General features: G+C 51.1%; 1 protein-coding gene across 2 annotated transcripts in view; it reads right to left on the reverse strand.

Annotated features, from left to right (window-relative positions):
- GFUS (GDP-L-fucose synthase) overlaps positions 1-14998 on the reverse strand; it is a 32366-nt gene extending 17368 nt beyond the window's left edge. Inside the window, exons 1-2 of one of the 2 annotated variants that reach the window (XM_083144970.1) lie at positions 14861-14998; positions 278-431 (exon numbers count right to left, since the gene is read on the reverse strand). In XM_083144970.1, the coding sequence (XP_083001096.1) occupies positions 278-420 (143 nt within the window). In that variant the 5' untranslated portion in view covers positions 421-431; positions 14861-14998. Of the gene's footprint in view, positions 1-277; positions 432-14847 lie in introns of both variants that reach the window. The other variant, XM_083144971.1, reaches the window with a different exon arrangement.
- Positions 14999-15241: the final 243 nt, after the last annotated feature.

The following is a 15241-nucleotide window of genomic DNA, read 5'->3' on the forward strand; positions in this document are numbered from 1 at the left end:
TGGTCAGAGCAGAGGTTTTAAGAAGTTGCTCACTGTCTGCTGCCAGAATTTTAGCAATGTCTGTCCCACAATCTATTCTGACAAGGAGAAATACAAATACTAAGATTTACATGTTAGATTCACTTGTTAATGGATGAAGCAACATTCCAGGAGGGTTATAGAAGTCGTATGGTACCGCTGCTTAGCCGCTGTAGGAAATGCGCACGGGTAACTGCGATCTAGCCGGACAGACATACTGGGAGGATCGGACTACATTATAGGAGCAGATAACACTCACGTGAGGTCAGCGTCCTTAGAGGACACAAAGATCCATTCCTCGTCCGGCTGCCCCTCTCCGTCCGCCACCACCTTCTCGATGGCTTTCCCCACCAGGCCAGCGCCGCCCGTCACCAGGATTCTCTTTGGCTTCTTGTCAGACATGGTAACGCGTCCTGTGACAATAAACCGCACACACATGTTATTTCTCCACACGCGACACAGAAGTCATGCCACACACACGGGATTGGCACTGCCATAAGACCGCATTACACCAAACAGAAAATACTCCCAAAGATGGGAAAATCCCTTCTATAGAATGTAAGCTCTGTGAGCAAGGCACGCTCTCCTTTTCTATAGGAGAATGACATTTGCGGAGCAGAATTAGGTACAGGTGTGCATTGCTGGACCTGCTAGAACTTTGTACTATGTAATGTTATTGCGTTCTACCCTTCGGTGCGGAGCAGCGGAACCCTTGTGGTGTCATAAAGGATGTGTATCCCTTACCCATAATACTCGGGACCAGAGTAATGTCGAATAACAGATTATTCCGTATTTCTGAATATTTTTATATTTCAAAGAGGTATCTTGTATTTATGTTGTTTTAACACATCAAATATGAAATACACACAAATCTATTTTATTTGTGCATGAAACAGAGTTTGTGTACAACCTCTGGCACTGAATGTGAATGCCAAGCAATCATGTTCTTGCACATATTTAGTGCCAGCTACACATCACGTCCCCAGCAGCGCCAGCTACCCATCACGTCCCCAGCAGCGCCAGCTACACATCACTTCCCCAGCAGCGCCAGCTACACATCACGTCCCCAGCAGCGCCAGCTACACATCACGTCCCCAGCAGCGCCAGCTACACATCACGTCCCCAGCAGCGCCAGCTACCCATCACGTCCCCAGCAGCGCCAGCTACCCATCACGTCCCCAGCAGCGCCAGCTACCCATCACGTCCCCAGCAGCGCCAGCTACCCATCACGTCCCCAGCAGCGCCAGCTACACATCACGTCCCCAGCAGCGCCAGCTACACATCACGTCCCCAGCAGCGCCAGCTACACATCACGTCCCCAGCAGCGCCAGCTACACATCACATCCCCAGCAGCGCCAGCTACACATCACATCCCCAGCAGCGCCAGCTACACATCACGTCCCCAGCTACACATCACGTCCCCAGCAGCGCCAGCTACACATCACGTCCCCAGCAGCGCCAGCTGCACATCACGTCCCCAGCAGCGCCAGCTGCACATCACGTCCCCAGCAGCGCCAGCTGCACATCACGTCCCCAGCAGCGCCAGCTACACATCACGTCCCCAGCAGCGCCAGCTGCACATCACGTCCCCAGCAGCGCCAGCTGCACATCACGTCCCCAGCAGCGCCAGCTACACATCACGTCCCCAGCAGCGCCAGCTACACATCACGTCCCCAGCAGCGCCAGCTACACATCACGTCCCCAGCAGCGCCAGCTACACATCACGTCCCCAGCAGCGCCAGCTACACATCACGTCCCCAGCAGCGCCAGCTACACATCACGTCCCCAGCAGCGCCAGCTACCCATCACGTCCCCAGCAGCGCCAGCTACCCATCACGTCCCCAGCAGCGCCAGCTACACATCACAGCGCCAGCTACACATCACGTCCCCAGCAGCGCCAGCTACACATCACGTCCCCAGCAGTGCCAGCTACACATCACGTCCCCAGCAGCGCCAGCTACACATCACTTCCCCAGCAGCGCCAGCTACACATCACTTCCCCAGCAGCGCCAGCTACACATCACTTCCCCAGCAGCGCCAGCTACACATCACTTCCCCAGCAGCGCCAGCTACACATCACGTCCCCAGCAGCGCCAGCTACACATCACGTCCCCAGCAGCGCCAGCTACACATCACGTCCCCAGCAGCGCCAGCTACACATCACGTCCCCAGCAGCGCCAGCTACACATCACGTCCCCAGCAGCGCCAGCTACACATCACGTCCCCAGCAGCGCCAGCTACACATCACGTCCCCAGCTACACATCACGTCCCCAGCAGCGCCAGCTACACATCACGTCCCCAGCAGCGCCAGCTACCCATCACGTCCCCAGCAGCGCCAGCTACCCATCACGTCCCCAGCAGCGCCAGCTACCCATCACGTCCCCAGCAGCGCCAGCTACACATCACAGCGCCAGCTACACATCACGTCCCCAGCAGCGCCAGCTACACATCACGTCCCCAGCAGCGCCAGCTACACATCACGTCCCCAGCAGCGCCAGCTACACATCACTTCCCCAGCAGCGCCAGCTACACATCACTTCCCCAGCAGCGCCAGCTACACATCACGTCCCCAGCAGCGCCAGCTACACATCACGTCCCCAGCAGCGCCAGCTACACATCACGTCCCCAGCAGCGCCAGCTACACATCACGTCCCCAGCAGCGCCAGCTACACATCACGTCCCCAGCTACACATCACGTCCCCAGCTACACATCACGTCCCCAGCTACACATCACGTCCCCAGCAGCGCCAGCTACACATCACGTCCCCAGCAGCGCCAGCTACACATCACGTCCCCAGCAGCGCCAGCTACACATCACGTCCCCAGCAGCGCCAGCTACACATCACGTCCCCAGCAGCGCCAGCTACACATCACATGCCCAGCAGCGCCAGATCACATGCACAGCAGCGCCAGATCACATGCCCAGCAGCGCCAGATCACATGCCCAGCAGCGCCAGATCACATGCCCAGCAGCGCCAGCTACAGATCACATGCCCAGTAGTGCCAGCTACAGATCACATGCCCAGTAGTAACAGTTACACATCATATGCTCAGTAGTGCCAGTTACAGATCATATGCCCATTAGTGCCAGTTACAGATGTCTCAGTAGTGCTTTTAGCACACAAAAAAATACATTCTGGAAACTATGGACAAGGGATATTTGGATAAAGGATGCTCAACCTGTATAGGAAAAAGCAAATGGAACCCCTCTAAGCAGACAGAACTGCTGTCACCATAAGCCCTCTCCCAGTAACGCACACGTCCTCCCTGTACAGCGCTGTGGACACTCGCGTGCACCATGTAACACTCCGGTTTCCCTTCCAAGCTTTCTATAGTGCAGAGTAGAACTGCCTGCGGTTACCTGCTCTACTGCACACATCCACCCCTGTGACAGCACACACGGAGGTTACCTGCCCTACTGCACACATACACCCCTGTGACAGCGCACACGGAGGTTACCTGCCCTACTGCACACATCCACCCCTGTGACAGCGCACACGGAGGTTACCTGCCCTACTGCACACATCCACCCCTGTGACAGCGCACACGGAGGTTACCTGCCCTACTGCACACATCCAGCCCTGTGACAGCGCACACGGAGGTTACCTGCCCTACTGCACACATCCAGCCCTGTGACAGCGCACACGGAGGTTACCTGCCCTACTGCACACATCCACCCCTGTGACAGCGCACACGGAGGTTACCTGCCCTACTGCACACATCCACCCCTGTGACAGCGCACACGGAGGTTACCCGCCCTACTGCACACATACACCCCTGTGACAGCGCACACGGAGGTTACCTGCCCTACTGCACACATCCAGCCCTGTGACAGCGCACACGGAGGTTACCTGCCCTACTGCACACATCCACCCCTGTGACAGCGCACACGGAGGTTACCTGCCCTACTGCACACATCCACCCCTGTGACAGCGCACACGGAGGTTACCTGCCCTACTGCACACATCCACCCCTGTGACAGCACACACGGAGGTTACCCGCCCTACAGCACACATACACCCCTGTGACAGCGCACACGGAGGTTACCCGCTCTACTGCACACATACACCCCTGTGACAGCGCACACGGAGGTTACCTGCCCTACTGCACACATACACCCCTGTGACAGCGCACACGGAGGTTACCCGCCCTACTGCACACATCCACCCCTGTGACAGCACACACGGAGGTTACCCGCCCTACTGCACACATACACCCCTGTGACAGCGCACACGGAGGTTACCCGCTCTACTGCACACATACACCCCTGTGACAGCGCACACGGAGGTTACCTGCCCTACTGCACACATCCACCCCTGTGACAGCGCACACGGAGGTTACCTGCCCTACTGCACACATACACCCCTGTGACAGCGCACACGGAGGTTACCTGCCCTACTGCACACATACACCCCTGTGACAGCGCACACGGAGGTTACCTGCCCTACTGCACACATACACCCCTGTGACAGCGCACACGGAGGTCACCTGCTCTACTGCACACATACAGCCCTGTGACAGCGCACACAGAGGTTACCTGCCCTACTGCACACATACAGCCCTGTGACAGCGCACACGGAGGTTACCTGCCCTACTGCACACATCCACCCCTGTGACAGCGCACACGGAGGTTACCTGCTCTACTGCACACATCCACCCCTGTGACAGCGCACACGGAGGTTACCTGCCCTACTGCACACATCCACCCCTGTGACAGCGCACACGGAGGTTACCTGCTCTACTGCACACATCCACCCCTGTGACAGCGCACACGGAGGTTACCTGCCCTACTGCACACATCCACCCCTGTGACAGCGCACACGGAGGTTACCTGCCCTACTGCACACATCCACCCCTGTGACAGCGCACACGGAGGTTACCTGCCCTACTGCACACATACAGCCCTGTGACAGCGCACACGGAGGTTACCTGCTCTACTGCACACATCCAGCCCTGTGACAGCGCACACGGAGGTTACCTGCCCTACTGCACACATCCACCCCTGTGACAGAGCACACGGAGGTTACCTGCCCTACTGCACACATCCACCCCTGCGACAGCGCACACGGAGGTTACCTGCCCTACTGCACGCTTCCACCCCTGCGACAGCGCACACGGAGGTTACCTGCCCTACTGCACACATCCACCCCTGCGACAGCGCACACGGAGGTTACCTGCCCTACTGCACACATCCACCCCTGCGACAGCGCACACGGAGGTTACCTGCTCTACTGCACACATCCACCCCTGCGACAGCGCACACGGAGGTTACCTGCTCTACTGCACACATACACCCCTGTGACAGCGCACACGGAGGTTACCTGCCCTACTGCACACATACACCCCTGTGACAGCGCACACGGAGGTTACCTGCTCTACTGCACGCATCCACCCCTGTGACCGCGCACACAGAGGTTACCTGCTCTACTGCACGCATCCACCCCTGTGACCGCGCACACGGAGGTTACCTGGTCTACTGTACACATCCAGCCCTGTGACAGCGCACACGGAGGTCACCTGCCCTACTGCACACATCCAGCCCTGTGACAGCGCACACGGAGGTTACCTGCCCTACTGCACACATCCACCCCTGTGACAGCGCACACGGAGGTTACCTGCCCTACTGCACACATACAGCCCTGTGACAGCGCACACGGAGGTTACCTGCCCTACTGCACACATCCAGCCCTGTGACAGCGCACACGGAGGTTACCTGCCCTACTGCACACATCCAGCCCTGTGACAGCACACACGGAGGTTACCTGCCCTACTGCACACATACACCCCTGTGACAGCGCACACGGAGGTTACCTGCTCTACTGCACGCATCCACCCCTGTGACCGCGCACACGGAGGTTACCTGCTCTACTGCACGCATCCACCCCTGTGACCGCGCACACGGAGGTTACCTGGTCTACTGTACACATCCAGCCCTGTGACAGCGCACACGGAGGTCACCTGCCCTACTGCACGCATCCACCCCTGTGACCGCGCACACGGAGGTTACCTGGTCTACTGTACACATCCAGCCCTGTGACAGCGCACACGGAGGTCACCTGCCCTACTGCACACATCCACCCCTGTAACAGCGCACACGGAGGTTACCTGCCCTACTGCACACATACAGCCCTGCGACAGTGCACACGGAGGTTACCTGCCCTACTGCACACATACAGCCCTGCGACAGCGCACACGGATGTTACCTGGTCCCAGGTGAGGGAGGACATCTCTGCAGCCATAGGGTCAGGCACAGCGCCACTGACCTGACAGGTATGGCTCAGCAGATTACCCACAAGGCTTCTAATGCCTCCCGTATACCACCCCACGGGGTAGTCACAGGGGGAGATGCCCCCTGCCCAGTAGTACCCTCTCTGCTACAGAACATTACACGGTTGGCCAAAGTGCGTACCCTGACAAGTCCCCAGTGATTCTTCCTCGCTCCCATCTAGTACCAGATGTTTATATAGCGGACACATATACCATAGCCCTGTACAGTGAGTATTTCAGAGCTCACACACTGTAGTCACACATAGGGTCAATGTATCAGGATACCCTTAGCCAACAAGATGTTTTTAGGACTGTTGGAGGAACCCCTGATAAACAGAGGATATACAAACTCCACACAGATGAAGGTTCGGGTTGGAATAGGTGACCCATGACCCCAGAACTGTAAAGCTATCCACTGTGCCACCATGCATGATAATTATGGTGTATGGAGAATGGGATCAGCCATGTAGAACACCGGGTATTTCCTGGTCAGTGTCTGACCCAGCAGCAGCAGCACACATGGGCCCAGCCCTGAGCCATTACTATGAGTCACACTGCTAGCAATCAGCCAGCCAGGAGAACGTCCGCACGTGAGACTGTGTACACACCTGTGCAAGCCCAGCCACGCCATGCTACACGTCACATTACACCTGAGAACAGCTGATGGGCTGTGACACCCGGACGTGTGGCAGGAAACGGTCACACTATAGGACTCATGTCCACCACGGGCCGTGCCCATGTGCACCAAGGGCGATGAAAAGTTGTCGACATTTCGCCAAACAAGCTGAACCAATGGGGTTGAGTAGTGACCCTTCTTTTGTGGACTTGGCTGAAGAAAAGTGTTTGCGCCTTGGGACTTAGTTACCTTTTTGCCTTTGTATGGTCTGCCAATCTCCCCGATTACAATTCCCTCCCATTACGTAGTGGTTATATTATCTGGGGAGAACTATAAATCATTGGTAACAAGGCACTCTGCACTATGGAGCAGATGTATAATGCCTGGTACAGTGGAAGGTGGTAACGCTTCAGCCAAGCAGCTCCTAACTGTCATTTTCAGCCACAGCATTATCACCTTCCACTTTACCCGGCTTAATATATCTGCCCCAATGATCCCTATGGCTACGGCACATGGATTTGTAAACAAGGAGTTAGACTGGTATGCCTGTGTGGAGTTTGTATATGCTCCCCGTACCTGTGTGGGTATCCTCCAACACACCAACAATATACTGGTAGGTTAAAGTACAGTGTGTAAGTATGTACCAGGCAGTCCATATAGTGACACACACAACTTATATATACTGGGCACCGAGCATTACACTGTATATAGTATTAGGCACACACAGTGTCTATACACCAGTCACTGAGTGTTACAGCATATATACAAAATCAGCCACACACACGGCGTATATACGCCAGTCAATGAGTGTTACAGCATACTGTATATACAGGATCAGCCACACACACAGCGTATATACGCCGGTCACTGAGTGTTACTGTATATACAGGATCAGCCACATACACAGCGTATATACGCCGGTCACTCAGTGTTAAAGCATACTGTATATACAGGATCAGCCACACACACAGCGTATATACGCCAGTCACTCAGTGTTACAGCATACTGTATATACACTATCAGCCACACACACAGCATATATACGCCGGTCACTCTGTTACAGCATACTGTATATACAGGATCAGCCACATACACAGCATATATACGCCAGTCAATGAGTGTTACAGCATACTGTATATACAGGATCAGCCACACACACAGCGTATATAAGCCGGTCACTCAGTGTTACAGCATACTGTATATACAGGATCAGCCACACACACAGCGTATATACGCCGGTCACTCTGTTACAGCATACTGTATATACAGGATCAGCCACACACACACAGCATATATACGCCAGTCAATGAGTGTTACAGCATACTGTATATACAGGATCAGCCACACACACAGCGTATATACGCCAGTCACTCAGTGTTACAGCGTACTGTATATACAGGATCAGCCACACACACAGCGTATATACGCCAGTCACTCAGTGTTACAGCATACTGTATATACAAAATCAGCCACACACACAGCGTATATACGCCAGTCACTGAGTGTTACAGCATACTGTATATACAGGATCAGCCACATACACAGCATATATACGCCAGTCACTCAGTGTTACAGCATACTGTATATACAGGATCAGCCACATACACAGCATATATACGCCAGTCAATGAGTGTTACAGCATACTGTATATACAGGATCAGCCACACACGGCGTATATAAGCCGGTCACTCAGTGTTACAGCATACTGTATATACAGGATCAGCCACACACACCGCGTATATACGCCAGTCACTGAGTGTTACTGTATATACAGGATCAGCCACATACACAGCGTATATACGCCAGTCACTCAGTGTTACAGCATACTGTGTATACAGGATCAGCCACATACACAGCATATATACGCCAGTCACTCAGTGTTACAGCATACTGTATATACAAAATCAGCCACACACACAGCGTATATACGCCAGTCACTGAGTGTTACAGCATACTGTATATACAGGATCAGCCACATACACAGCATATATACGCCAGTCACTCAGTGTTACAGCATACTGTATATACAGGATCAGCCACATACACAGCATATATACGCCAGTCAATGAGTGTTACAGCATACTGTATATACAGGATCAGCCACATACACAGCATATATACGCCAGTCAATGAGTGTTACAGCATACTGTATATACAGGATCAGCCACACACACAGCGTATATAAGCCGGTCACTCAGTGTTACAGCATACTGTATATACAGGATCAGCCACATACACAGCATATATACGCCAGTCAATGAGTGTTACAGCATACTGTATATACAGGATCAGCCACATACACAGCATATATACGCCAGTCAATGAGTGTTACAGCATACTGTATATACAGGATCAGCCACACACACAGCGTATATAAGCCGGTCACTCAGTGTTACAGCATACTGTATATACAGGATCAGCCACATACACAGCATATATACGCCAGTCAATGAGTGTTACAGCATACTGTATATACAGGATCAGCCACATACACAGCATATATACGCCAGTCAATGAGTGTTACAGCATACTGTATATACAGGATCAGCCACACACACAGCGTATATACGCCGGTCACTCAGTGTTACAGCATACTGTATATACAGGATCAGCCACACACACAGCGTATATACGCCAGTCACTCAGTGTTACAGCATACTGTATATACAAAATCAGCCACAAACACAGCGTATATACGCCAGTCACTCAGTGTTACAGCATACTGTATATACAGGATCAGCCACATACACAGCATATATACGCCAGTCACTCAGTGTTACAGCATACTGTATATACAGGATCAGCCACACACACAGCATATATACGTTGGTCACTCAGTGTTACAGCGTACTGTATATACAGGATCAGCCACACACATACAGCGCATATACGCCGGTCACTCAGTGTTACAGCATACTGTATATACAGGATCAGCCACACACACAGCATATATACGCCAGTCAATGAGTGTTACAGCATACTGTATATACAAAATCAGCCACACACACAGCGTATATACGCCAGTCACTGAGTGTTATAGCATACTGTATATACAGGATCAGCCACATACACAGCATATATACGCCAGTCACTCAGTGTTACAGCATACTGTATATACAGGATCAGCCACATACACAGCATATATACGCCAGTCAATGAGTGTTACAGCATACTGTATATACAGGATCAGCCACATACACAGCATATATACGCCAGCCAATGAGTGTTACAGCATACTGTATATACAGGATCAGCCACACACACAGCGTATATAAGCCGGTCACTCAGTGTTACAGCATACTGTATATACAGGATCAGCCACATACACAGAATATATACGCCAGTCAATGAGTGTTACAGCATACTGTATATACAAAATCAGCCACACACACAGCGTATATACGCCAGTCACTGAGTGTTATAGCATACTGTATATACAGGATCAGCCACATACACAGCATATATACGCCAGTCACTCAGTGTTACAGCATACTGTATATACAGGATCAGCCACATACACAGCATATATACGCCAGTCAATGAGTGTTACAGCATACTGTATATACAGGATCAGCCACATACACAGCATATATACGCCAGCCAATGAGTGTTACAGCATACTGTATATACAGGATCAGCCACACACACAGCGTATATAAGCCGGTCACTCAGTGTTACAGCATACTGTATATACAGGATCAGCCACATACACAGAATATATACGCCAGTCAATGAGTGTTACAGCATACTGTATATACAGGATCAGCCACATACACAGCATATATACGCCAGTCAATGAGTGTTACAGCATACTGTATATACAGGATCAGCCACACACACAGCGTATATAAGCCGGTCACTCAGTGTTACAGCATACTGTATATACAGGATCAGCCACACACACAGCGTATATACGCCGGTCACTCAGTGTTACAGCATACTGTATATACAGGATCAGCCACACACACAGCGTATATACGCCAGTCACTCAGTGTTACAGCATACTGTATATACAAAATCAGCCACACACACAGCGTATATACGCCAGTCACTCAGTGTTACAGCATACTGTATATACAGGATCAGCCACATACACAGCATATATACGCCAGTCACTCAGTGTTACAGCATACTGTATATACAGGATCAGCCACACACACAGCATATATACGTCGGTCACTCAGTGTTACAGGACAGTCTTGATAAAGGACAGTCTTGATAAAGGGTCAGAGACCCGAAACGTCGACTGCACCTCCGTGTGTAGACTCTTATTTGACTGACTTGGTTGTGAATGCGAGTGCCGTCCAGCATCTTTGGCGCTCTCTCTATATATATAGGTAGTGGGGCAGGTGGGTGCACACAGTGTATATAGTATGAGGCAGGCAGTATATGGTAGGTAGAGGGGCAGGTGGGTGCACACAGTGTATATAGTATGAGGCAGGCAGTATATGGTAGGTAGAGGGGCAGGTGGGTGCACACAGGGTATATAGTATGAGGCAGGCAGTATATGGTAGGGATGGACATCGATGGTCGATGTTTCGGAAACATCGATGGTTTTCTTTCGATGTTAGTGTTTTTGCCATTTAATGGTGACCTTCCGATGTTTGTCACCATCGAATGCTAATCATTCGATGGTGTACCGATGGTGGCTTATTTTTTGTAATTCCCAAAAGCTATGCCTCCCCTGGCTGCTGTGTCTGTGTCAGGGAAACTTCCTAGGTTCGTTGGAGGCTGTCTGACTTTCTCTCTGCTTCCCTCCCTCTCCCTCTCTATGGTTGCTGTAGCTGCTAGGCAACAGGGCCCACTGCTAGTTCTGATTGGCTCTCACTGACTCAGAGAGCCAATCAGAGCACAAACCTCACCCTGCAGCACCAGTCAGTCACTCAAACAGCAGCAAATTTCACAGACACACTGAGCTCTGGAGGATTCAGAGAGGAGGAGAAGTCACTGAATGTTATACCAGCCCAGGCAAGCTACAATAATAATAAGTACACAATACAACTAGCTACAGATATCTGTGAATGTCAGTCACATACAACACTCATTAATATACTGCATTAGTATTACCAGGCAGCAACCACTATATGATCATCAGTGAAGTGTTGGTCAGAGATTGTCTGTTTCTGTGAATATAGTGAGGAACAATATACACAGTCCTGGGGTACCAGTGGAATGGACCAAGCTAAAGGTGCCCATACACTGCTGCGAGGCCTCGCAGCAGTGTACGGACACCCGACAGCCTGCAAGCTGCCAGGACCTTCTCGGAAGCACGGACGCATGCGATCCGTTGTGATGGATGCATGCGTCCCTGCTTTCCACCCGCCTCACCGCCAGGAGGAACGGGTGGATGGCCTGCCTGGTCGGGTCCAATGCGCACGGGACCCAACGGCATGTCAGGGAGAGGCGATTTGGTCCGATTTAACGTGGCGATTGGTCGCAATTGGCCAAAATCAGACCAAATCGCCTCAGTGTAGGGGCACCTTTACTGTTTTTATATATAGTGAACTATTTTTTTATATTACGTGACCTGGTCGCTCAGCGACTGAATTGCTGGTTATCAGTATTTTACTGGTGACCAGCGATTCTAGCAAGTTCCTGCGACCGTCGCTGGGCTGCGGTGGGAGCGCACACATGGCGAAGGTCGCTAGGTATCACCGGCAATATGGTCACTGAGCGACCATATAGCTGACGATGGAAGCTAGAATCGCCTAGTGTGTAGCATTATAGTGGTGCCCCCACAGATCCTGGCACCCTAGGCAGCTGCCTAATGGTAGAGCTGGCCCTGCTCTCTGCAATATTTATCTCACCATATAAATGATGTGACCACTATACTGTCATCTCCCTTATTTGTGTGTGTAGTTACACTTGCCTTAAGAAATAGACATTTTCCTATCTGGAAAAATAGTGAAACCTAAAGCGAGTTAGTTTACAATTTATCTATTTTTATTACATTTTGATTACTTGCTGTTAAAGTGTTAATAATGTGTACAAAATTAATATACTACTTTATCATTGGGCATTGTGTGAATATTATATATGTATATTATACACACAATGTCCAGTGATAAAGTAATATGTTGCTCAGAGCCTGGGCCCTGTCACCAAACCCAATTACCACCTTACAAATGGCAATACAGGCTTTTGCGCATGCGCTAGTCATATAACTAGTTTTCACCATCGAATACTTTTGATGCGATGGTTAATTACCATCGCATCGAAAGTTTCAATGGTGGAAGTACTGCCATCATTTGATGGTTGGCTTCCGATGTCCATCCCTAGTATATGGTAGGTAGAGGGGCAGGTGGGTGCACACAGTGTGTATATAGTATGAGGCAGGCAGTATATGGTAGGTAGGTAGTGGGGCAGGTGGGTGCACACAGTGTATATAGTATGAGGCAGTATATGGTAGGTAGGTAGAGGGGCAGGTGGGTGCACATAGTGTATATAGTATGGGGCAGGCAGTATATGGTAGGTAGGTAGTGGGGCAGCTGGGTGCACACAGTGTATATAGTATGAGGCAGGCAGTATATGGTAGGTAGGTAGAGGGGCAGGTGGGTGCACACAGTGTATATAGTATGAGGCAGGCAGTATATGGTAGGTAGGTAGAGGGACAGGTGGGTGCACACAGTGTATATAGTATGAGGCAGGCAGTCTATGGTAGGTAGTGGGGCAGGTGGGTGCACACAGTGTATATAGTATGAGGCAGTATATGGTAGGTAGGTAGAGGGGCAGGTGGGTGCACACAGTGTAAATAGTATGAGGCAGGCAGTATATGGTAGGTAGGTAGAGGGACAGGTGGGTGCACACAGTGTATATAGTATGAGGCAGGCAGTATATGGTAGGTAGTGGGGCAGGTGGGTGCACACAGTGTATATAGAATGAGGCAGTATATGGTAGGTAGGTAGGTAGAGGGGCAGGTGGGTGCACACAGTGTATATAGTATGGGGCAGGCAGTATATGGTAGGTAGGTAGTGGGGCAGGTGGGTGCACAGTGTATATAGTATGAGGCAGACAGTATATGGTAGGTAGGTAGAGGGGCAGGTGGGTGCACAGTGTATATAGTATAAGGCAGACAGTATATGGTAGGTAGGTAGAGGGGCAGTTGGGTGCACACAGTGTATATAGTATGAGGCAGGCAGTATATAACATGTAGGTAGAGGGGCAGGTAGGTGCACACAGTTTATATAATATGAGGCAGGCAGTATATGGTAGGTAGGTAGAGGGGCAGGTGGGTGCACACAGTGTATATAGTATGAGGCAGGCAGTATATAACATGTAGGTAGGTAGAGGGGCAGGTGGGTGCACACAGTGTATATAGTATGAGGCAGGCAGTATATGGTAGGTAGGTAGAGGGGCAGGTGGGTGCACACAGTGTATATAGTATGAGGCAGGCAGTATATGGTAGGTAGGTAGAGGGGCAGGTGGGTGCACACAGTGTATATAATATGAGGCAGGCAGTATATGGTAGGTAGGTAGAGGGGCAGGTAGGTGCACACAGTGTATATAGTATGAGGCAGGCAGTATATGGTAGGTAGGTAGAGGGGCAGGTGGGTGCACACAGTGTATATAGTATGAGGCAGTATATGGTAGGTAGAGGGGCAGGTGGGTGCACACAGTGTATATAGTATGAGGCAGTATATGGTAGTTAGAGGGGCAGGTGGGTGCACACAGTGTATATAGTATGAGGCAGGCAGCATATGGTAGGTAGGTAGAGGGGCAGGTGGGTGCACACAGTGTATATAGTATAAGGTAGGTAGGTAGAGGGGCAGGTGGGTGCACACAGTGTATATAGTATGAGGCAGTATATGGTAGGTAGAGGGGCAGGTGGGTGCCCACAGTGTATATAGTATAAGGTAGGTAGGTAGAGGGGCAGGTGGGTGCACACAGTGTATATAGTATGAGGCAGTATATGGTAGGTAGAGGGGAGGGCAGGGGTCTCACACACTTCGGGCTCTCACCTCCTCTCTCACAGTCATTCAGTCTCGGCCAGTCTCTGTGTGTGACGTCAGCACCGGCTGCTGCATGCTGGGAGATGTAGTCAGGACACGCCCACTCAGCCTTAAACCCTGCTCTGTACAGTTTGAGGAGATGCTGCTGTTGCTGCTGCCTGCACTCTCCCTATCATCACGTGACACACCTCCTAAGGCCTAATAACATGAATAACATTAATAACAACAATAATAACTATAATATAATAACAATGATAATAATAATGTGTAGTCTGTTGTTATATAGAAATGACATGTGAGATCACATGGCCAGCCCTCTGCAGTTCCCATGGTAATACAGTTACACTACACTCCTGTGGCCACATAAATAATGGTGCTGCGGATCCCTTG

This window comes from Crinia signifera, chromosome 5, assembly GCF_055691185.1.
Source record: "Crinia signifera chromosome 5, ASM5569118v1, whole genome shotgun sequence".
NCBI classification, from domain to species: domain Eukaryota; kingdom Metazoa; phylum Chordata; class Amphibia; order Anura; family Myobatrachidae; genus Crinia; species Crinia signifera.